The sequence below is a fragment of the Aspergillus fijiensis genome (assembly GCF_003184825.1).
Source record: "Aspergillus fijiensis CBS 313.89 unplaced genomic scaffold BO72scaffold_11, whole genome shotgun sequence".
Taxonomy (NCBI): Eukaryota; Fungi; Ascomycota; class Eurotiomycetes; order Eurotiales; family Aspergillaceae; genus Aspergillus; species Aspergillus fijiensis.
In genome coordinates, this window is record NW_024468987.1 from 435655 (window position 1) to 458812 (window position 23158).

Below are 23158 nucleotides of genomic sequence, written 5' to 3' on the forward strand. Positions count from 1 at the left end.
TGGAAGGTGGTATACCCATTCAAAAGCATGCTGCATATTCATTAGGCACTAGAAAATAGCGAATGTTGTTATAGAAATGTACGGAGTAGTTGGTCGAATCCGGAGTTCCGCGGTTGCACCGGATTGTTTGCACTAGACCCATTGGGGTTAGCTCTCCATGCCACAGGCAGAGCGACTTCCCCCGCAAATCTTTCGAGATGGCCGGCCGGCTTCCCTTTCATCCATTTATCCAGTCCTCCAGAGACGCTGTGAGCTGCATTCTATTTGATGTTCGTACTCGTCCACCTGCTGAGCTTTGCTTTAGAATCTATGGTTGATCCCTGCAAGCTGACATTTGTTGATCTAGCTTAGTGTCCACCCCACGGTTTACGAGCCTCACCTCAGCGGCCGATGCACATGCATCCAACTTCCAGGACGCGGTCTTTTGTGAATCTTCTCTCTACAGCACACTGTCGCCGTTTGCTTCGCCCCTCCCTCCGAGCTACCGCTGCCACATGTGAATCTGGTGCGCGGACCAGAAATAGCCTTCACGGCGGCCGTCGATATTGTCACCATGCAGAGTCACCGTCTCTGGGGCTGAATTCGGGGCTTGTAGATGATCGCATCGGGACACTGAACATCCTCCAGCCTAGTACGGGCATCACTCGATAAAGCCGGCCTGCTATGGCCTCCACCGTCCACGACCATGTCTTGCCGACACTGGACCTTGACATTGTGCTGGACCTGACGGATCCTGGGGCGGTTGCGGATATTCCCGACCTGGAGTTGGACGACCAGAGCCCCTTCTTAGCGGCCGAGGTCACCACGCAAGGGACGACTCCGACCCCCTCCGACGAAGGCGGGGTCTCGACCCCGAACAGCGCTTCGGTGAACACACCACGCACGTCGGCTAGCCGCGGCCGACGGAAGGGCAAGTTCGCGACGAAGCCGCGGCGCGTCCGGACTGGCTGTCTGACCTGTCGAGAACGGCACCTCAAGTGCGACGAGGCCTTGCATCAATGTCAGAACTGCCGCAAGTCGGGCAGAATCTGCCGGCGTGGCATCCGCTTGAATTTTATCGACACCCAGACCGCGACACCGCCGCACTGTGTGGTCCGTCTCCAGGGGAAAGGGATCACTTTTCGCGATGAGTCTCGGATCATCGCGTCTGAATACGTGGGCGGATTCGAGAGGTACCCTCCGCTTGTTGCTGAGGAAGCCGAGCCTCACGGCATGGCGGGATCGCTGAACTCGAACGCGTCCGCCACGGTCAAGGATAGCTATATGCAAGGGTTCGGGAATGCTCAGTCCGACAATATTGGCGCATCACTCAGCAGCCTTTCTCATTCAGCCTCATTATTCCCAGACCCAAGTACCTCGTATGCCCCCTTTCGGTCGACACGACATGGCCATATCAACTCGACCAACCATACATGTCTCAACAACCCAGAAGAGGTGTTTCTCCTGCAAGTATTTGTAGAAGAGGTTGGGCTATGGATGGACGCCATGGATGCGGTAAAGCATGTGAGTTTGGGTATTGTGATGTATGGCTCCGGCACGTAGCTGACCCCGCCAGTTTACCCAGGTATTGCCATTCCATGCGTTAGAGGAGCCAATGCTCTTTAAGGCTATTTTGGCTTGTGGTGCGCGACATCTGTACCATGTGAACCCATCTTACGGCGAGCAGAAGCCCGCACTCTTTCACGACGAAGCCTCTCAGTATCTTCTGCGGTCCTTGCAGGATCCGGATCGCGACTCTGCTTTGTGTGCCACAACCGCCATTCTTCTGAACATCTACGAGCTGATGTCGGGTCGACCGATCCAGGGCATGAGCCATATCGCCGGAGCTCGAGCCTTGATCAAGGAATGCAACTGGGATGCGAAGACCCCTGGACTCGGGGGAGCGTGTTTCTGGTTGAACGTTAGCATGGAGCTGATCAGCTGTCTGCACTTCAACTGGGCGCTCTCTTGGAACCCAGACTCCTGGGGTGTTGATTTGGAGTTTGACCAGGCCCAGCCGAGTGTAGCAGGCAACGAAGAAGCCTGGACCCACAAGATGGTCTTCATCTGTGCCAAGGTCGCGAACTTCCGGTCGTCGATGGGCCAGGACCAGGGCGTGGACGATCCCATCAGTGACGCACGGGTGAGCCAGCGATACCAGGAGTGGTGTACGTATAACGAATGGTGCGATCAATGGGTTCGGGCCGTGCCACGGTCCATGATGCCGGTCGGCTATCTTCATTCCTGGCAGACGAACTCCAAATCCGTCTTCCCGGAGATATGGTGAGCTTGCTGTGTTGATTGCTGTGTTTTGTGTCATAGACTAACTCGGGAAGGCTCATCAAACGCTCTACAATCGTGGCTCAACTGCTATACCATACCACTCGCATCCTGCTGACGAAAACGAACCCCCTCGAGTCCGAGTTCAGCGCGGAAATGCAGACCGTCCAACAGGGCCACGCGCGAGACATCTGCGGGATTGTCGCGCACTCGAAGGATCGGTGAGTTTTGTTGGTGCATCGCCTATTCCACTCCATATGCTAACCTTTTTTCGCAGGGGCGTAGCGAGTCTATCCATCCGGTTCTTGGCCATCGCCGCCGGATGTCTCGTGACGCGCGAGGCCCAGCACGAGGTCTTCGAGATTTTGGATAACATCATCAAGGAGACGGGGTGGCGGACGGAGAACGTCAAGAACGAGCTGCAGGCGGCGTGGGGGTGGAGCAGCCACCACGGCCCGCCCATGGCGACGTCGGAGGAGATCGTGGCCATGTTTGGGAGTGGGGATGGCAGTGACCATCCTGATGCGCCCCTGCGACCGAGCCACATCCCGCCAGAGTCGAAGATCGTGGGGTTGGTCAACCCGCTGATGGCGTCGGCGGATTTCTCGATGGAGAACCATCCGTACCAGGATCATTATGTTGCGCCGCATCGAGCGTTGGGGGGGTTTACGTTTGGGTTGTAGGTGTGGGGGGTAGTCGTGGGTTGTAGCCTTGGGCTTTTGATTGTAGTTTACGAGTGATCAGGCGTTGGTTGGGGTTCTTGGGCGCTATCCAGCGAGGGTGGACATTTGGTGCTTTAGAGTGTACAGTAATTTAGCATATTCTATATTCCCGGCATTGGTTAAACTTAGACATGTTCATCTTGCAACCTCTTTCCGTGTATAAAACACAAGACGCTGTGAATATAAGAACTACTCAATCAGCTTGGCCTTGTGCCATTCTTTTCAGAACGGTTGGATATAGAAGCTTGAATCCCATGCAGTCCATCAACCCGGAACGCCAAGACCGCCCGTCAACCACAGATCCGCGTCCACCTTCTGCATGAATCTAACACCAACTTCCATACATCCGCCATCTATAATTCCAATCAACCTCCACCTTCTCACAAACCGAACCCAATCACTCACTCAAACACCCTCATACCCCCCTTTCCCAGTTCTTTAACATAATAGAACCAATGCAATGACCACCCCCCAAACCAAACCCCCCGCAACCCCAACCTACATCCTCCGCGGCCACGCCGCCCAGATCCACAGCCTGCACATCTACCACCATAACCTGCGCTTAGTGTCCGGTGACGCCGACGGCTGGATCGCCGTCTGGGATCTGGTCTCGAAGCGGCCCATTGCCGTGTGGAAGGCGCACGACGGCGCCGTTCTGGGTGTTTATGCCCGGTTTCGGGGGGATGGGAGTAGTGGGGTTACGGAGGTTTTTACGTGGGTTTGCCCCTCCCCTTCCCCTTCCCTTGCTTATTTATGTTGTGTTGGTTCTGTTTTGGCTTGCTTGTTTGAGAGGTTTAGGAATTGAGGGGCTTTTTGAGAGGTTTGGTTTGCTGATGAAAGACAGACATGGCCGCGATCACAAGTTGAGGGTGTGGCGGTTCAGTGTTGCTGAGGAGGTAGATTTGCGGAGGGGGTTGCCGGTCGATTCTCTTGGGGTTGCTGCTTCCACGGGCCCTCCGGCGGAGACGGGAGGAGAGGCAGGGCAAGGCGCAGGTGCGGGTGCGGGCGCGGGCAGGCAGCCGTGGTTGGTGCACTCGCTGCCTGTGAACGCGTTGAACTTTTGTGCCTTTGCGTGGGTGGATCTCCCCGCGCTGCTGTCTGGGCCGGTGGCTGTGCCTTCGGATGGGGATGGGGATGGGGATGGAGGAGCGGAGGCCGAGCCTGAGCCTCCGTCCCGGGACAAGTCCCCCTCCCCCGTACTCATCGCCGTCCCCAACGCCCTCAACTCCGGCGCCATCGACCTGTTCCACCTCCCCACCGAGCGGCGCGTCTGCACCATCCCCGCCGACGGCGAGGTCAAAACCGGCATGGTCATGGCGCTTACCCTCTTTCTTAGCCCCGAGGGGCGGGACCTCCACGTCGCGGCCGCGTACGAGGACGGCAGCGTGATGGTCTTCCGGTCTCCCGTCCCCTTCCAGGGTCTGGGTCCGCAGCAGCAGCAGCAGCAGGGTCTTGCAGCGGGCAGCTGGAAATGGGAGAAGCTGTACGCGAGCCGCGCGCACGACCAGCCGGTGCTATCGATCGATGCTGCTCCGTCTGGCGAGTGGGTGTTCTCGTCCGCGGCCGATGCGAAGGTCGTTATGCATCCTTTTCTTCGGAAAGCTGGCGCTGGGGGCTTGGCGAGGGAGCAGCCGGCCAAGGTGGTGAAGACGCGGCATGCCGGGCAGCAGGGGCTGAGGGTGCGGTCCGATGGGCGCATCTTGGCGACGGCCGGGTGGGATTCCAGGGTCCGGGTTTATTCGTGTAAGACGCTGAAGGAGGTGGCGGTTTTGAAGTGGCATAGGGAGGGGTGTTATGCTGTTGCTTTTGCGGGGGTGGGGACGGGGGATTGGGATGGGGAGGAGGGTGAAGGTGATGATGACGGTGGAGGTGTTGGCTCCAGTGAGCGTACGCTTACAGGCCTTAACGGCAGAGGAGGCGGCCTGGCGGCCGTCCATCGGCGACTACGCAATCACAAAGTCCAGAATACCCACTGGCTGGCGGCTGGGTCCAAGGATGGGAAGATCTCGTTGTGGGATATCTATTGAAATGGTCTGTATCCGTCAATCTCTGGATTATTTACATGCTCTTGCTTTTGGTCTTGTTGGAAGAAATGTGAAAAAAGGTGAAGGTTAGTTAAGCAAGATTGAACTCGTTGGCCCCCGCCATGTGCTCCTTCATCTTGGCTCTCATCTTCTGCGCCGCCAGAGACACATCCGCGGCGCCCCGGTCCCCGTCATCCTCGCCGGCCTTGCGCTTCTTCCCGCCCGCCGTGCTGCTGCTGCTGCCGCTGCGCGCCGCCTTGAAGTCCTTCTTGGCGTCGCTGCTGCTCTGCCGCAGGCCCGGCACGTTGATCTTGCTGGGCCGGTCGCGCAGCGCGAAGCTCTTGGCCAGGTGGCCCAGGTGCAGCTCCTTGATGTTGAACATGTGGCGCTCGCTGGCGATGTGGGTCGCGTAGGCGCGGATGTGCGACTGGTACGCGCGGCGCGCCATCTCCAGGTACTGCGGGTGGTCGACCGCCCAGCGCTCGACGTCCATCTGCCAGTCCGTGGTCTTGACCTCCCAGTCCTTGCTCTGCGCCTGCACGTTGCCGCCGAACCCGCGCTTCAGGATGTCGTCCGCGTTCAGCCGCGTCAGCGCCTTGCCGCCGTCGCGGTACCCGCGCTTCAGGATGTCGACGTAGTTCTCCTCGCAGCCGGGCATCAGGAAGAGCAGCGCCCGTCCGTCGCGGCCCAGACGCGCCGTGCGCCCGATCCGGTGCAGGTGGTCCTCCGCGCTGAACGCCGGGTCGTACTCGACCACCAGGTCCACGTTGGGCAGATCCAGACCACGCGACGCCACGTCCGTGCAGATCAGCACCGAGGCCTCGCGGCTGCGCGCGAACGCGCCCAGCGTCGCCGTGCGCACGTGCTGCGGCAGCGAGCCGTGCAGTCGGTGCAGCATCACGGGGTTGGAGGGGTTGGAGAACGCGGTGGCCAGGGCGACGGTGCCGTGCTCGTTGGGTTTGGTGGCTGGCTTCTTGTCGTTGTCGGAATCTTCATCCTCGCTCGACGAGGAGCTGTCGTCGCTGTCGGAGCTTCCGTCGCTGTCCTTCTTGTTGTCGTCTTCCTCGGCCTTGAGCTTGCGCGTGAAGAGCTCGTAGTGGAAATCCACCGAGTCCGCACACGAGACGAAGACAATCGCCTTCATCACGGAGCCCTTGCGCATGAACGTCCGCTTCAGGAACGCCGTCAGCGAGACCAGCCGCAGCTTGGCGGCGACGATCGCGTAGGACTGCTTCAGCTGCGCGGGGACGCGGAACGCCTCGTCCTCGTCCTTGTTCTTGACGGCCTCGGGGTCCTCGTCGGCGGGGTCCGCCTGCACGTGGATCGCGTCCTTCAGACTGATCTCGCCCAGCTTCTGCACGTTCATCTTCAACGTCGCCGAGCACAGGATCGTCGTGCGCTTGGCCGGCACCCCGGGGATGCGACAGGGGCGCTGCCGAGCGTCCAGCTTCTGAATGATACCCTGCAGCTCCTTCTCGAACCCCAGCTCCATCAACCGATCACCTTCGTCCAGCACCAACCACCGCACATTACTCACATCCAGCGCCTGCGTGTTCTCCAGATGATCCGCCAACCGACCCGGCGTCGCGACCAGGATATTCAACCCTTTCCGGAGCCGCGCCTTCTCGGACTTCTTCTTCTCGCCACCGATCACCGTGCCGGCCACGATCCAGTGCGCGCACCGCAGCAAGCCCTCCAACACGACCGCAATCTGCTTGCACAGCTCGCGCGTCGGCGCCAGCACAATGGCAAACAACCCACTATCTCGATGCACGACCGACGACTCCGCGCCGCCGGAGGAGGCGGGCGCCCCCCCAATCGCCACCCCATCCTTCCCGCCCGCCGACGCCTTGGAGATGCTCATCAGCCGCTGCACCAACGGCAGCAGATACGCCATCGTCTTCCCCGACCCCGTCTCCGCCTGGATAAACGCATCGCTCTCCTCCTTGAGCAGCTGCGAGATCGACGCCTTCTGAATCGCCGTCGGCGCCTTTACCCCCAACTTCGTCAGCAGATGCGCCGCCAGCGCTTCCGACAACCCCAGATTCGTAAACGTATCCAGCCCATCGATCAGCGGCGCGTTCGTCGGCTTCGCCTCCTCCACCTCCACCCCCTCCTCTCCATCCTTAGGCTCGGCCTCCGCATTCTGGGGGACAGGATTCTTGGTGAAAAGCGAGGAGACGAACGGCCGCGCCGACTGGTTTTGATTGCCGCGGGTATGGTTGTTTGGGCCGGAGTTGTTGTTGGTGGTGCTGTCGTCCGTCCGTTGGCGCTTCACCGGCCGCGATGAGACGGCGATCCGGTTGGGGTTCTTGCTCGTGTGTTCGGGCTTGGGCGCGTTCGGGTCGCGCGGCGTCTTCCGGTGCGCCGCGATCTTCTTTGCGCTGAGCCGGTCCCGCCATGTGCCGCCTTTGACTTTGGTGGTGGTGGCGTTGAGCACGGTGTCGCCTCCTAGGGTGAAATTTAGGAGGAGGCCGTCGTCGGCCATCTTTTTTGGGGGGAGGGGTTCGTGAGATGGGTTTTGGTAGTATTGTAGGTGTTGACGAGGGACGGGGTTGTTGGGTGAGGGGGGATTCGAGGTTGAGTTTTTTTAATTGCTGGTTTGTTCCAGACCGTTGATTTTCTCTGAGGCGGTCGGACTGCGGTTGCGGAGGGGAACTGAACTGCCCACTGCAGGAGGAACAGCTTTGCGGATGGGAAATTTTCTCGGGCCGAGTCTCCTTCCGAGCCCTCTCCATGTGCCCTATTTTCCTTTCTTGGTATGCGCTTAACCCGGAGGATCTGGGGGAGGGAGTGGAGGGTTAGTGATTGGCAATTTAATTATGGGGTTTGGATTATAGGTATATGGTCTGTATTTAGTCTAGTTTACATTGTATAAAACATCTTTTCTGGGTGGTTTGGGGTATATGGACACTACTGTTCGGTATAGCGCGTAGAACCTGACCCGAAGCAACCAACCAAGCAAGCAAGCAGCTACGCCCGCGGCGCAAAGATCAAGTTATCAATCAGCCGCACGGGCACCTTGCCCTCGCCCAGCCCGCAGTCCTCGCCGGGGGCCGTCTCCTCCAGCGGCGCCATCTTGATCGCGCCACTCAGAATCGCCCCCTTCTCGGGGTCGACAACCTCCAGCTCCTCCAAGGTCTCTGGATCCGCCAGCGAGATGTAATCGACCTCGAACCGCGCGCGCTGGTGCGGGCCCAGCGCCTCCTGCTCCTTGAGGACTTGCGCCGTGACCTCCTCCGCCGCCTCCAGAATCTCCCGCCGCTGCACTTTCTGCCCGCCTGCATACCGCTCCTCCGCCGCCTTCAACGCGCGATACAGCACCAACCCCACGCTCCGCCTTCTGCTCCCGAGATACACATTCCGCGAACTCATCGCCAACCCATCGGCCTCGCGCACCGTCGCCCCGATCTTGATCTCCGTATCCACGTGGAAATCCTTGACCATGCGCCGGACCACGACCGTCTGCTGCACATCCTTCTGGCCGAAATACGCGCGCTCCGCGCCCACGATGTTGAACAGCTTCATGCACACGGTCGCCACCCCGCGGAAGAAGACGGGCCGCGCCGCCCCCTCGAGCTTCCGGGCGATGGGCGTGATCGTCACGAAGGAGCCGTCGCCGTCGATCTCCGAGGTCGGCGGCAGCGACGGGTACATGACCTGCGCGGTCGGGGCGAGGATCGCGGTGATGCGGCCCTGGGGCTGCGGGGAGGCGTTGTTTGTATTGTTGGTGGAGCCAGCAAGCTCCGCGTTCAGCGCCTCCAGCTTGGCGACGTCGCTTTCCCAGGTGCGCGGGTAGCTGGACAGGTCCTCGTTCACGCCGAACTGCGTCGGGTTCACGAAGATGCTGACGATCACGTCCGTGTTTTCGGCCGCCGCTTGGCGGATCAGCGACAGGTGGCCCTCGTGGAGGGCGCCCATCGTCGGCACGAGGCCCACGGTCCGGTTGGAGAGGAGCATTTCTCGGCGGAGGGCGCGAAGCGGGGGCACGTCCCGGAAGACTTGGAAGGTGTGCTGTTTGTTGGGAGGTGCGGGGGTGGTCATTGTGCTGGACGTGGAGGGTTTGAGGCGGGATGCGGCGGCTTTTTGGAGGAGTGTTAGTATGGGTTGTGGTGCATGGGGAGAGGTGGATGTGCAGAGGAGATGGGTGCGTACTGGAGAATTGCCGTCGTAAGGTGAACATTGTGTCTGGGGGTGCGGTGACAAGGATCGAGGTGTTGGATGGATTTTTGGGTGGCTGTTCGGTCTGGCGGATGCGATGAATGCTTCTTTGCCTTTGCGGGTCCCCGCTGTGGAGCTGTTCTGTTCTGTTCTGTCTGCTAACTACCGTCTTGGGGTGATGCTTCAAGGGGACGGCGGTCGACAGGGGAAATGGTCAGTGAAGTTTCTGGAGGAAATGGCCGGGGTCAGATCATCTGGAAATGATCGCATGGATGGTCTGCGGTCCATCCCGAACCAGGCAGACGCAAGAGGCGAGAGGGGAGGAAAAGGTAGAAGGGGATGGGATGATGGATCGTGCTGATGGCTGCTGCGTTGACCTCATCCTTTGCCGCTGCTTCTCCATTGGGTTTAGTGTCTCTAGTGTCTCCTGGTACAGTACCGTCACTTTCACGTGAGCACATCCGAGGTAAGTTAACGTACTGTCCACGGTAAGTTAACAAACGGTCAAGCCACTCCGTACTCTGGGGAAATAGCGCGGAGATCGTCCCTTTTCTCGTTTCTTACTCCAATTCCCTCCCCTCTTGTCTTCTCTTTCCTCTCCCAGCATCCTGGAGCTATCTGATCATGGCTCCAGCTCTCTACCCACTTCCTCTCACCTGATCATCTTCTTCTTCAACTTCACCTTCATCTTCATCTTCATTGCCTGATGCTTTAACGAACCGTGTTGAGCTTGATCTCCATCTCCCATCCCTGTCCGACCAACAAACAATTCCCTCGGCGTTCCCGCGTATAGCACCACCACAACCCCCCCAATCTCAACTACAATGCCCTCCGACACCAACCCCCCAGTCGGCGAATCCGCCCCCGACCTCGAGATCGTCGGCAACAAGCTCACCATCCACCCCAGCGGCGTCACCGGCGGGCCCGAGCCCCAAGATGACCAGATCACCGAGCGCAACCTCGTCCGCCACATGGCGCGCTTCCGCGAGAACCCCTTCGACTTCCTCCGCGAGGTCAGCCTCTACATGTCCGGCACCGGCTGGCGCGCCTACGACCAGGTCATCGGCCAGCCCATCTTCTACCCAGGCTTCTCCGAGCGCATGAAGTCCCGCATCCTCGCCAGCCCGCTGCTGCAGGGGAAAGTGAAGGAGCTGGCCGAGCTGCGTCTGGCGGTGGAAGTGCAGGAAGGGCTGCTGGACGTGGTCCCTGGTCCGTCGCGGGACGCGAAGAAGGTGCACCGGCGGAATGAGATCGAGACCCACCTCAAGGAGGTGGTCGACTCCATGCTGGAGAATATGATCTGCAAGATGGAGAGCAGGCGGTTCATTCGTGGCGCCTACTATGTCGCTACGCAGCTGCTGACGAGGGCGTATCATCAGGGTATGTATTGGGCACAACGGTGGCTGATATGGGTGCTGATGTCGGGTAGGGATCCATGTGTCTAGCGAGGAGGTCCTTCGGTTAAGGTCGGTGGCCGAGGAGGCGGCGCGGAAGAAACGATCCATTGTCTTCCTGCCGTGCCACAAATCCCACGTCGACTATGTGTCGCTGCAGTTGATCTGTTACCGTCTAGGGATCGGGCTTCCGGTGGTGGTCGCCGGTGATAATCTCAATTTCCCGCTGGTGGGCCCATTCTTGCAGCATGCAGGTAAGATTACGGCTGCTCGGCTTTGCTTATCTGTACGGACGGCTGACGGATGGTGGGCGCAGGGGCGATGTGGATTCGTCGGAGCTTTGGGAATGATCCGCTCTATAATACTGTCGTGCAGGCGTATATCGACACGCTCCTGCAGCAGGGGTTCAACTTCGAGTGTTTTATTGAAGGTGGTCGGTCGCGGACGGGGAAGCTGCTGTCGCCCAAATTTGGGATCCTGAGCTTTATCCTGGATAGTGTCTTGTCGGGCCGGGTGGAAGATACGATTATCTGCCCTGTTAGCACACAATACGACAAGGTCATCGAGACTGAGTATGGCGCCAAGTCCTGGTCCGTGGCTGTTGGCTAATCGCGACTCCAGGTCCTACATCAGCGAGCTGTTGGGTCAGCCGAAACGAAAGGAGAACCTGGCGGATTTTCTTTCCTCCTCGTCCGTCTTGTCCTTGAAGCTGGGTCGGGTCGACGTCCGCTTCCATGAACCATGGAGCCTGAAAGAGTTCATCACCCAGCAGTTGACACGGCTCCCAGACCAAATCACCGAGGTTGGCAGTCAGAAGCTGAGCAATGTGGAGCGAGGCCGCATCTTAAGGTCGTTAGGGTACCGGGTGCTGTCAGATATCAACAATGTGTCAGTCATGATGCCCACCGCTCTGGTCGGAACGGTGCTTCTCACGCTGCGTGGCCGCGGGGTGGGCAAGGGCGAGCTCGTGCGACGCGTCGAATGGCTCTGTGAACGGGTCAAAGCCAAAGGCGGCCGCGTGGCGCACTTTTACAGATTCCCCACCGAAGTGGTCGTCGACCGCGCACTGGAGGTGTTGGGGCCGCAGATTGTGGGCAAGGTGACCGGACTGGTCGAGCCGACCTACTACGCGGTGGACCGCTTCCAGCTCTCCTTCTACCGCAACATGACGATCCACCTCTTCATCACCGAAGCCCTGGTCTCGGCGGCCATGTATACGCGCATCAAACAAGGCGGCGGGCCGTCCTACCAGCGCATGTCGTTCCCCGAGCTCATGAACCAGGTCTCTTTCCTGTCGCAGGTACGTTCTCCCCGCTTTGCATCGCCCATCCACTAACCAACCCAGCTATTCCGCGGCGAATTCATCTTCCCGCCAGAAGGGTTGACCACCAACCTGGACAAGACCCTCCGGGGCCTCGAGAAGGACAACGTGATCATCGTCAGCCGCGACCCCTCGTCGGGCAAGCCCCTGACCGTCGAGCTCAGCGAAGCCGAGCGCCAATGCGGCCGCGAGAACTACGACTTCTACTGCTTCTTGATCTGGCCCTTCATCGAAGCGTCGTGGTTAGGCTCGGTCTCGCTACTGGGACTCACGCCGCCCTTCGACTTCCCGAAAGACGTATGGATCGATTTGAGCAAAGCCCAAGACAACGCCCAGCTGGTAAGCCCCCTTTCCCTTTTTTCTTTTTCCATCCCGTTTTCCCTCCAGGAATACAGAACTCACTTCCCGTACAGCTCGGCAAAACCCTCTACCACCAAGGCGACCTCTCCTACTTCGAAGCCGTCAACAAAGAAACCCTGAAGAACTCCTACCAACGCTTCGCCGAAGAGGGCATCATCCACATCGCCAAGAGCAAGGGATCCAAGGCCTCCTCCGTGCGCCTCGCCCCGGAATGGACCCCCGAACGCGATCCCGCCACCGGCCAGGTCCTCCCGCGCGGCCGCCTGTGGGATTTTACCGAGCTGATCGCGCAGTCGCGACGTGAGGGGTGAGTTTACCAGCCCGGAAAGTCTTCCGGAAAGTCTTCCGGGCTTATGGACCCCCATCTTTTCTACCCAAGATATCATTCGATACTAATTCCTATGTCTGTGGCCAGGAAAAACCGCCGCGACGGCGCAACGGTCTCCTCGCGCGTCATGCGCATGTCCGACCTCGTGGGCCGGCGGCTGTTCGAGGACGCCACCGCCGGCCCCACCCCGGCCGACGAGGTGGATTTCTCCGTCCAGCAGGTCCGGCGGAAGGCGATCGCGCCGACGGCGAAGCTTTGATTCTTCCCCCAGGGATTGGATAGGGAAAGGGTAGGGGTGGGGGTGGGGTGTGGGGTGTGGGGGTTGGGGTGAATGGGTGAATGGGTGTCGAGGCTTGTGGGTGTAGGTGATCGGGTGGTTTGGGGGTGGGATGGTTGAGGATAAGGTTTTATACCCTCTTTTTTTTTTTGGTTGTTTCTTTGGAGTATAATGTGAAGTATACGAATATAGTACAGCACAGTAGTATAGTACCGTACAGTACATCAATGATATATCATCTCAAACTTGGTGGTGGGTTTTAGGGGGAGATTTATGAACACATGGTGTGAATGCGGTCAGTTTTCCTGGCAACCCCACTGACCATCCACATCAGCCAGCATATTCCCCCTGCACGAATAGCTGGGATGCGATAAGATGAAGGCGAATTCTAGGGGAGATCTACAGTACTATCCCTCTCGCCTTCCTGGATGACCGTGCGAGATAACACCCTGCGGGGGGTCTGCTTACTGGTACATAGTAACTTATGACTTGTATGTCGATCTTTAATCAAGGCAGGCAAACTACGCTACCAATGACACGACACGACACGATTCAGATAAGATCAAAGACAGTCAAATTGGAGACATCAGACAGCTAACAGTACAGGTATCAAGCTCGTCGTCACAACTACATCACAAAGATATAAGAATCACAATCTCAACCACGGCTCGCGCTCAACCTTTATTTCTTCTTGCGGCCAGTCAAGCCCAGGGCGTCGGTGAGCGAGGTCAATCCCAGGCTGCTGAGCAACTTGTCCAGACCCAAGCCACCGAGCAGGCCCTTCACCAGGGGTCCCAGTCCCAGACCTTCCAGCAGACGACCGACCAGACCAAGGACACCGCTTAGCAGCAGGCCGACCGCCGCGATGATCTGGAAGAGAGGCTCGCTGAGCAGACCCCAGAGAGGGTTGAGCTCCTTCTTGGCGTGAGGCATGCCGGCGATGCGCTTCTTGCCGTTGTCGATGGTGCGCAGCACCGTGTCGGTGAGTTCCTTGAGCTGGTCAGCCAGCGCGTATTCTTCTGGAGAGGCCTCGTGCGAGGCGGCGCGGGCCTTCGCAGTGGCGGCGATGCGTCCGTCGGGGTCGAGGGCCCGGATCGCGCCGTTGCATTCCTGGAGGATCTGGCCACCCTCCTCCAGAAGAGGCTTCACGTCCTTGACCAGCTGCTCCTCGTCCAGCTCCTCCTTCGGAGTGCGGTCGGCCTTGTCAACGTGCTGGGAGATGTTAGCAATCAGTCCTATACCATCGCCTGGCGCTAGAGTCTTACCTCGGAGATCATCTTGCAGATAGGACGAAGGCGGTCCAAGGTGGATCCAACAATCGCGCTCATCTTCTTGGCCAGCTGACGGTCCTCCTCCTCTTTCTTTTTCGCCTCCAATTCCTCGGGGGAGGGACCGGGCTCCTCTTCCTGCACCTCCTCCTCCGGCTCCTCGGGCTCAGGCTCGGGCTCGGGGATGTTCTCAATCAAGGTACATTCGCCAATCTTGTTGCCATCGTTGTCCACAACGTAGCCGTTGTCATCGATCTCCTTCCCGATCAACGAAGGAAGGTCACCTGAGGTCAGCTTGCCGATGAGGTTGCCATCAGCATCGCGCACCTCTCCCTCCTTGTTGACCTTGCGGCCGGCCATGGGGTTGATGTTACGCTTCTTTTCCTCGGGCTCCCAGCGCTCAGCCTTGCCAATGGGGTTGCCGTTCTTGTCGAGAATGTCGCCATCCTCATCGACCTTACGGCCCTGCAGGCGCTTAGCGTCACCCTCGATCACACGACCAATGATACGGTCAGTGCCATCGGTGACCACGCCGTCCTTTCCGACGACCGCATTGTCAAACCCGAAGAAGGGGCCCTCGGGCTTCTGCTCATCGGCTCCAGGGACGAGTTCAGCCTGGCCAATGACCTTGCCATCGTCACCCCAGATCTGACCCTTCTTGTCGACCTTGCGTCCAGCCAGTCCCTTGCCGCCAGAGACGACACGACCGAAGACCCGGCCCTGCCCGTCAACGACGTTACCAGCCTTGTTGACGACCTTACCCTCCAGAATGGAAAGGTCCACCTCCTCGGGCTTTTCTTCCTCGGGCACCTCGTAAGGCTCCGCGTGACCCTTGACGCTGCCGAACTTGTCGATAATGTCTCCATCCTCGTCGACAGCCCGGCCGCGCAGGTTCTTCACATCACCTTCGGTCACCTTACCGACAATGTTGCCCTCTTCGTCCTCAACGAATCCTTCCTTGTTGACCACAAGGCCCTCCAGACCAGCAAACGGTCCCTCGGGCTTCTTCTCGCGCTCATTTTCGGGGATCAGCTCGACCCGTCCAATGGGCTTAGGGCCGTCATAGATCTGGCCATCGTGGATCTCCTTACCGGCCAGCTCCTTGGGGTTACCTTCGACGACCCGACCGATGGGGACGCCCTTGGGGCCGATCACATAGCCGAGCTTGTTGGGGGTGAGACCCTCCAGGCTGGAGAGGTCGATGGTCTCAGGCTCGGGCTCGGGCTCCTCGTCGGGAGTCTCGTAGTACTCCGCCTTGGCGATAACGTTGCCGTGCTTGTCGGTCACATCACCGTCCTCGTCAACAGGCCGGCCCAGGACCTTCTTGGCGTCGCCGTCGACGATCTTGCCGACACGCTTGCCGTTCTGGTCCTCGACCCAGCCGTCCTCGACGACGTGCAGGCCCTCCAAGCCGCCGAAAGGAGGCTCATCGGGGTACTCCTCCGGAGCGAGGGTCTGGGCTCGGCCGATGACGTTGCCGCGGTTGTCCCAGAACTGGCCCTTGTCGTCAAGCTGAGCGCCGAGAGAAGCAAGCTTCTTCGCATCACCCTCAATCAACTCACCAACGGGCTTGCCGGTGGCCGGGTTGATGATCTTGCCCAGCTTGTTGCAGCGCAGGCCCTCCAGGGAGGAGAGAGGGGGGAGCTCCTTCTCAGCTTCGGTGCCCTCTTCGGCTGCCTCCTCAGTTGCCTCCTCGGGGGCCTCTTCAGGGACCTCTTCCTGAGCGGTCTCATACTTCTCCTCGGCGGCATCTCCAGGGGCGCTCTCAGGGACACCTTCGGTTGCCGCCTCAGCGGCCTCCTCGGGGGCCTCCTTGGCCTCACCCTCAGCCTCGGTGCCAGCAACTTCAGAGCCGGGGGCCTCGGACTTGTCACCGACGGTTTCCTTGGCCTCGTCGGCTTCAGTGCCAGCAGCTTCGGTGCCTGGAGCCTGCGAGCCAGGCGCTTCGGACTTCTCGGCGACAGTCTCCTTGGCTTCGTCAGCCTCCGTACCAGGCGCTTCGGATTTCTCAGCGACGGTCCCCTTAGCCTCGTCAGCGTCGGAAGCCTCAGGCTTCTCGCCAACGGCATCCTCAGGGGTGAGCTCCTCAGCCGAAACATTATCAGCAGTCGACTTGGGGCCAACGGTGCTCTGGTCATCCTCAGGCTGAGCTCCGGAAGCGGCCTTGGACTTGTCGGCAGCAGAGCCCGTCGCCTTGGAGGCAGCCGTACCAGCGACGCTGGCCCTCTGCTCGGCCTCCTCGCCCGACTCACGGGAAGCGGCCTTGCTCGAGCCGGCGGCACTTCCCGCGGCCTCCTGAGGAGCGACATCCACGCGACCAACAACGTCACCGTCGTCGCCGAGGATCTCGCCCTGGTCGTTGGGCACCTTGCCCGCCAGCTCCTCGGGCTCGCCCTCGACGAGCTTCCCGACCGTCTGGCCGGCATCATCCTTGATATCGCCGGACTCCGAGACAGCCTTACCCGCCAGATCCGCGACATTGCCGACCGCAGCGGTAGCGGTATCCGCCGCCTGACCGACGGTGTCGGCCGCCTGATCGACAATTCCATTGGTCTGCTCATGCTGGCCCTCCTCTTCTGCTTCTTCCTGGTCCTCATCCTGCCCATCAACCTGGCTGGCGTCCACGCCATCCTGCTGATTCTGGAACGCCTCCGCCAGCACATCGACCACCCCGATCAGATCGCCATCCTCGTCGAGGATCTCGCCGTTGTCGCCGACGGTATACCCGACCAGATCCTCGGGCTTGCCCTCGACCAGCCGACCGATCGCAGTCCCGTCCTGGTCGTGGATGAGCCCGTCCTCGCCGACCTCCAGGCCCTTGAGGACGGACAGGTCGAGATGCTCGGGGTGTGACTCGGTCGGCCCGCCGTTCAGACTCGGCGTCGGCTGCTCCTGCTGCCCATTCTCTTCTTCTTCCTGCTGCTGCTGCTCCTCCAGGCCCTCCTCCTGGGGCTGTTCTTCCTGGGGCTGCCCGGCCTCACTCTCGGTGCGGCCCGCGCGACTCTGGGCGCGGGAGCCCGACGCCGAGGCCGAGGCCTGGGAAGGAGCATCCCTGGGCGCCGGGACGGGCGAGTCGCGCTGCTCGGACTGGTGGCGCGCGGCGGAGGCCTTGCCCTTCGGGGTCGGGGTGGTGGGCACGCTGGGGTCGTCCTCGGTCTTCTCGGTGGCGCCGGATTGCTCGCGGCGGAGCTTGGGGGGCGTGCCCTTGCGCGAGTCGGGGCTGAGGTTCAGCTTGGAGACTTTGCTGATGAAGGGGGAGGACATGATGAGGAGTAGAGTGATGATCAATGGATAGTGAATGGTAGGTTGTGTGTGATTGTGTGATGGAAGTTGTGGGTGGGATGGTACAGGGACAGTCGAGCGAAACAGGAAGGCGCGTTGGATAGCAGTAGAGTGAGGTGGTATAGGGCAGTGGTCTCGAACAGGCAACTGCGCGTCGATCCCGAGTCGTAGCTGTTATACTATAAAGTCGTGGTTGTAATAGTAGTAATTGTGCTGAACCTCCAGTCCTGAATCAAACAAGCGAAGGCAGTCGTATCGTATCGTATCGTATCGTGTCCAATCCTCGTCCAGTGGTGTTGTGCTTCGTAATTAGGTGTAGGGAGGTAGGGAGTCGTGAACCGTAAACTAATATACAAGTCGTGGATGTGGGTTTTGAGTCAAGTGCGAAAGAGAACAATTATGAATCGAGAATCCAACCCCAGCGAGTCCCGACATCCCTCCCCCTTTTATGTTGCATCTTGTGTATCGTGACGAGGAGGACGCTGATGATGTCGATGGGTGTAGTTCGCAGCGCTATCCACCTACGTCATGCGCTACGAGCGTTGTGCTGCCGGGGAGGGGGGTGGGCTACGCCAGTTCGACCTGTAAGCCCTACGCGTCACATCGGGGGGGTGGGCTGCAGGGATCGCCTTAGTGCTAGTGTCTGTGACATCGTCGCGGTCCTGCAGGGTGAGTGGGTGGTGGAGAGGGCACGGAGACAGGAACATACTGCATTACAGGGTACGGGGTGAAGGAAGAAGGGCTGGAGTGCAGTGGAGTGGAGAGGGTACTGTCCTGTAGCAAAAGTGGAGTGGGTGTAAATGCCGGACTCTTTTACTTTTTCATCATCGCGGATCCACTTGCTCGGCCGAGGATACGAAACTGGCTCGGGGTTTAGGAGGGGGAGGAAGCATTGCGATGGGTGCGAGGAGGTCGACACACAATCATCATTGCGTCAGGCTGTGCAGGGATGGTGGCCGTTGACTGTGAGATGTACCATGTGTATATCGTGTTAGGGCAGCGGGACGGGATCCCAGCTGCTCCTTCGACGTACGGGGGCGGCAGCGACATCAGCGTGCAGGAGTGCATGCATGAGCGGTAGTATAAAAGGATGGGTGGCTTCAGGAGAATCCTCTGAAGTGATTCTCACTTTGCTGCAGTCTACTTTGCTATAACTTTTCGCATACATACCATCCTTTTTCGAAGAGGGACTCCACTCTGCAGCAGTGGTGCAGTCCCTGTCTCCCTCCCCTGTCAGTCAACTCAGTACCTGGCTGTCACTGTCATCGAACAAAGACATGGATTCCGGTGTTTTGCTGGGGCCGGATGAGATCATGGGCGGCTCCACTTTTCACATCTCGGAGAATTGATCAAGCCACCGTAGCCACCCAGAGTGCCCGTGCCCACGAGTTTAATTGGAGGTCCCGCCCGCCGGTTTTACAGGTCGATGGTGACGTATCGGGTAGGGTGTCTGAATATTCAGCTTGATGACGGACAGTGGCGTGGATACGTATGCATTGGGTACAGTCTGCTACTGACCAACTTCTACAGCTGTGTAATACATACTCAAGTAATACATGTACTTGGAGTGACATATGTGTAGGATCAAACCCTTGTATCTCTTCAATTGTGGACTCAATAGACCCCTCCTAGTGTTTCCTAAACTAATCCATCATTAACAGAAACATGAATCATGCCTGTCTTGTGCATTGTGTTCGAGTCCGTTAAACGTCAACTTGACAATGGGGCATGCCAAGGGGTGGAATCCGGATCGTGGCGTGACGTAATGGAGGAAGATCGCGTGGCGTTGGCCCAGCCCGACATGCGGATTGGCTAGAAGGAGTGGTGGGCGGTCTAGACTGCCGTTAATTTATTCTTAGTGGGATCGGCAGCTTTGGGGTGGGATGGTTGCCGTATACATTTGTATGAGTACTTGTAAGTCAAAAAGAGAGTCAGTGGGTACCAGCCCTACCTGATCCTGCCAACTTCTACATAGTAATACATAGTACTCATCAATCCAAAAATTCACTAAACTAAACAGTCATGCATTAGCAATGCACATAAAATGTTCCTGACATAACCGCCACTGCAGCAGACAACCAGCTTGTAACTATAAAGAGATATATTCCCAGACTATACACCAAGTATAACCCCAACCCCAACCCCAACCCCAAAAAAGCTTGTAGTATAGTAAAGTCAAGTACACAATCTCCCACCCAGCCCTATAACCCAGCCCCCTAAATCTCCACCGTCTACCATTCCCCTCCCACCTCCCACCTTACTCAACCTCATCACCTACCTTCCTCCCCCCCCAAAGAAAAACAATCAATCACCCCTTCCCCCGCTTCCCCTCTGTCCCAGCACCAGCACCTCCCCCCTCAGCACCACCCACCTTCTTCCGGCCCCTCACCTCCCGCAAAACCCGCTCGTACCGCTCGAACCCCTTCCCCCAGCCCGTCTCCCCAGGCTGCGTCCGCACCCGAAACACATGCGCCTTGCGCGTCCACCCCATCCCCGAGCACCCCGGCTTGACCGCGTTGTGCGCCGCGCCGCCGGCCATCGGGTCCAGAAACCGGCTGACCTCCGTGTTGCCGGGGCTGACGTACAGCGGGTCGTCCTCGCGGTAGTCGTCCAGCGCGCACTCGGCGTCCGAGGCCAGCACCTCCAGCGCCGGGTCGGTGATGGTCGGGTCGAACGACCACGGGTGGTGCGCGGCCGCGTCGTCGGTGCCGCTTTTCGACGTCTCGTAGGACTCCGGCCGCAGGAGGTGGCGGTCCAGGTCGGATTCCGGGTGGCGGTTGCGGTGGTGGCTCGTGAGGTAGGAGGAGGAGGGGTTCGGGGCCGGGTTGGGGCTGGTGCTGGTGGTGTTGGTGTTGGTGTTGGTGTTGGTGTTGGTGTGGGGGGATCGCTTTGAAGGTGGTTTGTAGAGGGGAGGGAGGTGGGTTTGGGTTTGGGGTTGATGGCCTAATCCCCTGGGGAGGAGGAGAGGGCGGGAGGCTTTGGTTTTGGTGGTTAGGCGCCACATTGTAGGTAGACGGTTGGTTGTCTTGAATAAGATGTGCTTGGGGATTGTGAGGCTGATATGCTCTGTAATAATTTTTGATAGTTGTTGTCGTTGGTTGTGAGGGGGTGGGAAAGTCACGCTGTCAGTCACCCTGGACCCTTTATGGGAATGGATGAGGTTGGCTTTGACGCTTCACATGCTGACGTCAAGATGCTCGAGTACGATCCGAACCATGGGTGCCGTGCGACTCGGGCCTGTCAGAACACCACCCCGGACTCGCTACCAACCATGACCGCAATGTCCGGTGTCTTCATTCATGGGTAATCCTGTCCGCCAGTCTGGGGTTGGTTAGACTTTGTGAAACAGCCTGCAGCCTAGCCTACATCCTGTCCCGCAACCGCTCCCAAGATACAACGCAACGTGCCCTAAGTAGCCCGTCTCGCCATCCGACACTACCGCAAAGCTCAACCCACCTCCATTCATTAACTTAATCACCTTAACCTCATTTCGAACAGCATTCTCATCCATATGAACACACATCCTCCGAGACACCCACCTAAGCCTTGACCGCATACCTCCTCCGCAACATCTCATCCACATACTCCAAGTAATACGTCCCCGGCAGCAAATCTCCCACATTCCCACGAGGCACATACTCCCTCCGCTGAAACGCCCGCTCCCTCAACCGACACATCTCATCCCACACCTCCGGCGCAGCGGGCACCCGGGCCGCCAACCGCCTGTGCAGATCCAGCCTCTCCGCCATGACAGTCGTGTCGCCGCGCACCACCAGCGTGAAGAGGGTACTCGCCAGCCCGCTCCCATAACTGAACATGCCGATCCTCTTCCCCTGGAGCCGCCCACTCGGCACGGAGGCCAGCAAGCCCACGAGCCCGGAGTACAGACTGGCGGTGTACATATTCCCGCACTGGGCCGGGACTAGCAGAGCGGGCCGCACCCTCTCCTCAAAGCGCGACTGCGCCAGCGCCATCAACTGCTTCTCGAGCCCCTTATCGCCCAGGGTACTCGCATCGTCCAGACCCGCCCCCCGCGGCCGCAGCTCCTCCGGAACTCCCCCAGTGCGCAGCAGATCATTCCACAGCAGCCGCGCATACGCCTTGGCCACGAGCTTGCAGTTGGGCGCGTGGAAGAGGAAGTAATCGAAGGCGTCGATGCCAACGCCCACCGCCCCCCTCGCCCGCCCTGTCTCATCCTCCTTCCCCTCCGCCTCCTCCTCCTCCAACGCAAGCATCTTCTCCACCCAACTCCGATAACACCCATCCACCGCCTCGAGATAGCACCTCCCGGACCCCGCCCCGTCCACAACCGCCGCCTCCCGCCCAAAATCCGCCTTGAAGAAGTCCCACGCGTGCCGCATGTACGACGCCCGCGGCACCCCCGCCTCCACCACCACAGGCGCGTCCGCCCCCACAAGCATGGCCACACACCCCGCGCCGCCCGTGGGCCGGGCCGCCGCATCCTCCCGCGCATACGCGGCGATGTCGCCGCACACGACCGCGGCGTCGCGGCCGTCCCACGCGGAGGACTCGATCCACGCGACGGCCGCCAGCAGCGCGGCGGTGCCGCCGTAGCAGGCGTTGTAGGAGTCCACGCCCTCGACGTCGGGGTTTTCCGGCGTGAAGAGCTGCATGAGCACCGTTTTGGTGGATTTCGAGCGGTCGAGGAGGGATTCCGTGCCCACGCCTAGGTACCCGATGGAGGTTGGGGGGATGGTGTTTTTGTGGAGCAGGGCGGAGAGCGCGGTTAGGGCTAGGCTGTTGATGTCTATCCAAGCCGTGAAATCCGTGGGTTAGCGGTTTACTAGGCGGGAGGGGACCGGGGAGGTTGCAAGGGGGGGGGACTGGGGGATGGAGGGGATGGATCATGGATGGGATACCCTCGCGGTCATCGCAGAAGCTCATGTTCGTTTGGCCCAGGCCGATCGTGTGCTTGCCGGCGCTGACGTGCATGTATTTCTCGAGGTCGGGCTGGGGGACGTACTTCCTCCGGATCGTTTCGTTAGGTCCTCGCCACACCACACCGGATGAATCCTGGGAGAGATGAGTGGAGACAGCTTACGCGGTTGGGAAAGTAGATCTCGATGGCTTTGATGCCGACGTTCTGGGGGCGGGTCATGCTGAACAGGGGGGGTCACTGAAGAAGATGATGATGTGCTTTGCGGAGTGGTTGCGCTTGTTGCTGGATCTATAAGCTGTCGCACTCTGGAGTATTTATATCTGCTCGACCAGCCCGGTGGTCGGGGCTGGTGTCGATGTCGGTGTCGGTGCTGGACTAGGCGTCAGTGCTCGCGACTACGGTGTACATCAGAGCATACCGGCCACGATTCAGCTCGGACTACCGGGATTTCCTCTTCAGGTCGTCGACTATGGCTGCGGCCATGCTAGTCGACTGTGCTAGGGTGTGGTGCTTGAAGCTAAGAGGTTAGGTTCGTGGTAGGCTGCTGTTCGACCGTGGTGAGTGGGTGGGTGTGGGTTGGAACTGCCAGGGTGATGGGGGTTATACAGCACCACCTTGGCTGGACATGCGCAACCCAGACTTTGAACCGGTTGAAGTCAACAAGGTGCACTTTTCCTAGACAAATAGGTGAGGCACATTACCTATAATGAATGCTCTTGTCGGGCTCATTGGCGGACCTCAACAACCCTGACCCGAGCACGATCCATGTTGAACGCACCCTTCTCTCAGTCTCGACCTCGACTGAAACAAGCAGGGCCAGTGCAAAACATTTCATTTAAGGACGAACCCCGCAGCGCTAGGC

At 59.4% G+C, this 23158-nt stretch overlaps 8 protein-coding genes across 8 annotated transcripts; 3 read left to right on the forward strand and 5 right to left on the reverse strand.

The window, feature by feature from the left end:
- The first annotated feature begins 237 nt into the window (after positions 1–237).
- BO72DRAFT_25137 (Zn(II)2Cys6 transcription factor) lies at positions 238–3027 on the forward strand. The gene is made up of 5 exons (XM_040940035.1): positions 238–269; positions 352–1503; positions 1556–2262; positions 2316–2480; positions 2537–3027. Exons 2-5 carry the CDS (start codon positions 664–666, stop codon positions 2940–2942), a joined length of 2118 nt encoding a protein of 705 aa, XP_040803964.1. The 5' UTR covers positions 238–269; positions 352–663; the 3' UTR covers positions 2943–3027.
- Positions 3028–3327: 300 nt separating this feature from the next.
- On the forward strand, positions 3328–4785 carry BO72DRAFT_399058 (WD40 repeat domain-containing protein; the record flags this gene model as incomplete). Its single annotated transcript, XM_040942112.1, has 2 exons — positions 3328–3695; positions 3826–4785. Coding segments are annotated over exons 1-2 (1212 nt in total), but the record flags the coding sequence as incomplete, so codon positions are not given.
- A 219-nt stretch (positions 4786–5004) lies between these two features.
- dbp7 (putative ATP-dependent RNA helicase) lies at positions 5005–7653 on the reverse strand. The gene has a single exon (XM_040944133.1). The coding sequence runs from the start codon at positions 7491–7493 to the stop codon at positions 5097–5099; it is 2397 nt and encodes a 798-aa protein (XP_040803966.1). The 5' UTR covers positions 7494–7653; the 3' UTR covers positions 5005–5096.
- Positions 7654–7854: 201 nt separating this feature from the next.
- Positions 7855–9502, reverse strand: BO72DRAFT_399063 (pantoate--beta-alanine ligase PAN6). The gene is made up of 2 exons (XM_040942113.1): positions 9161–9502; positions 7855–9087 (listed from the first exon to the last, which is right to left on the reverse strand). Exons 1-2 carry the CDS (start codon positions 9186–9188, stop codon positions 7979–7981), a joined length of 1137 nt encoding a protein of 378 aa, XP_040803967.1. The 5' UTR covers positions 9189–9502; the 3' UTR covers positions 7855–7978.
- A 188-nt stretch (positions 9503–9690) lies between these two features.
- BO72DRAFT_445772 (lysophospholipid acyltransferase family protein) lies at positions 9691–12862 on the forward strand. The gene is made up of 7 exons (XM_040944134.1): positions 9691–10546; positions 10596–10814; positions 10877–11132; positions 11182–11860; positions 11906–12220; positions 12295–12548; positions 12657–12862. Exons 1-7 carry the CDS (start codon positions 9991–9993, stop codon positions 12826–12828), a joined length of 2451 nt encoding a protein of 816 aa, XP_040803968.1. The 5' UTR covers positions 9691–9990; the 3' UTR covers positions 12829–12862.
- Positions 12863–13401: 539 nt separating this feature from the next.
- Positions 13402–17378, reverse strand: BO72DRAFT_399068 (LEA domain protein; the record flags this gene model as incomplete). Its single annotated transcript, XM_040942114.1, has 5 exons — positions 13402–14058; positions 14112–15787; positions 15989–16646; positions 16740–17026; positions 17117–17378. 5 exons carry the CDS (start codon positions 17376–17378, stop codon positions 13528–13530), a joined length of 3414 nt encoding a protein of 1137 aa, XP_040803969.1. The 3' UTR covers positions 13402–13527.
- Positions 17379–19547: 2169 nt separating this feature from the next.
- Positions 19548–20667, reverse strand: BO72DRAFT_25225 (uncharacterized protein). Its single transcript, XM_040940043.1, has one exon. The coding sequence runs from the start codon at positions 20398–20400 to the stop codon at positions 19705–19707; it is 696 nt and encodes a 231-aa protein (XP_040803970.1). The 5' UTR covers positions 20401–20667; the 3' UTR covers positions 19548–19704.
- Positions 20668–20935: 268 nt separating this feature from the next.
- BO72DRAFT_493796 (hydroxymethylglutaryl-CoA synthase) lies at positions 20936–22515 on the reverse strand (the record flags this gene model as incomplete). Its single annotated transcript, XM_040948414.1, has 3 exons — positions 20936–22164; positions 22277–22430; positions 22459–22515. 3 exons carry the CDS (start codon positions 22513–22515, stop codon positions 20936–20938), a joined length of 1440 nt encoding a protein of 479 aa, XP_040803971.1.
- Between the last annotated feature and the right edge of the window lie 643 nt (positions 22516–23158).

What these genes read in the sequence shown, in the direction of transcription:
- BO72DRAFT_25137 (XM_040940035.1), top strand. Translation starts at nt 664, where the DNA reads ATGGCCTCCACCGTCCACGACCATGTCTTGCCGACACTGGACCTTGAC. An exon ending in TCCGTCTTCCCGGAGATATG is followed by an intron (nt 2,263 to 2,315) that starts GTGAGCTTGCTG and finishes TAACTCGGGAAG; the next exon opens with GCTCATCAAACGCTCTACAA. An exon ending in GTCGCGCACTCGAAGGATCG is followed by an intron (nt 2,481 to 2,536) that starts GTGAGTTTTGTT and finishes CTTTTTTCGCAG; the next exon opens with GGGCGTAGCGAGTCTATCCA.
- dbp7 (XM_040944133.1), bottom strand. Translation starts at nt 7,493, where the DNA reads ATGGCCGACGACGGCCTCCTCCTAAATTTCACCCTAGGAGGCGACACC.
- BO72DRAFT_399063 (XM_040942113.1), bottom strand. Translation starts at nt 9,188, where the DNA reads ATGTTCACCTTACGACGGCAATTCTCCA. An exon ending in CTTACGACGGCAATTCTCCA is followed by an intron (nt 9,088 to 9,160) that starts GTACGCACCCAT and finishes TCCTCCAAAAAG; the next exon opens with CCGCCGCATCCCGCCTCAAA.
- BO72DRAFT_445772 (XM_040944134.1), top strand. Translation starts at nt 9,991, where the DNA reads ATGCCCTCCGACACCAACCCCCCAGTCGGCGAATCCGCCCCCGACCTC. An exon ending in GACGAGGGCGTATCATCAGG is followed by an intron (nt 10,547 to 10,595) that starts GTATGTATTGGG and finishes GATGTCGGGTAG; the next exon opens with GGATCCATGTGTCTAGCGAG. An exon ending in CCCATTCTTGCAGCATGCAG is followed by an intron (nt 10,815 to 10,876) that starts GTAAGATTACGG and finishes TGGTGGGCGCAG; the next exon opens with GGGCGATGTGGATTCGTCGG.
- BO72DRAFT_25225 (XM_040940043.1), bottom strand. Translation starts at nt 20,400, where the DNA reads ATGTGGCGCCTAACCACCAAAACCAAAGCCTCCCGCCCTCTCCTCCTC.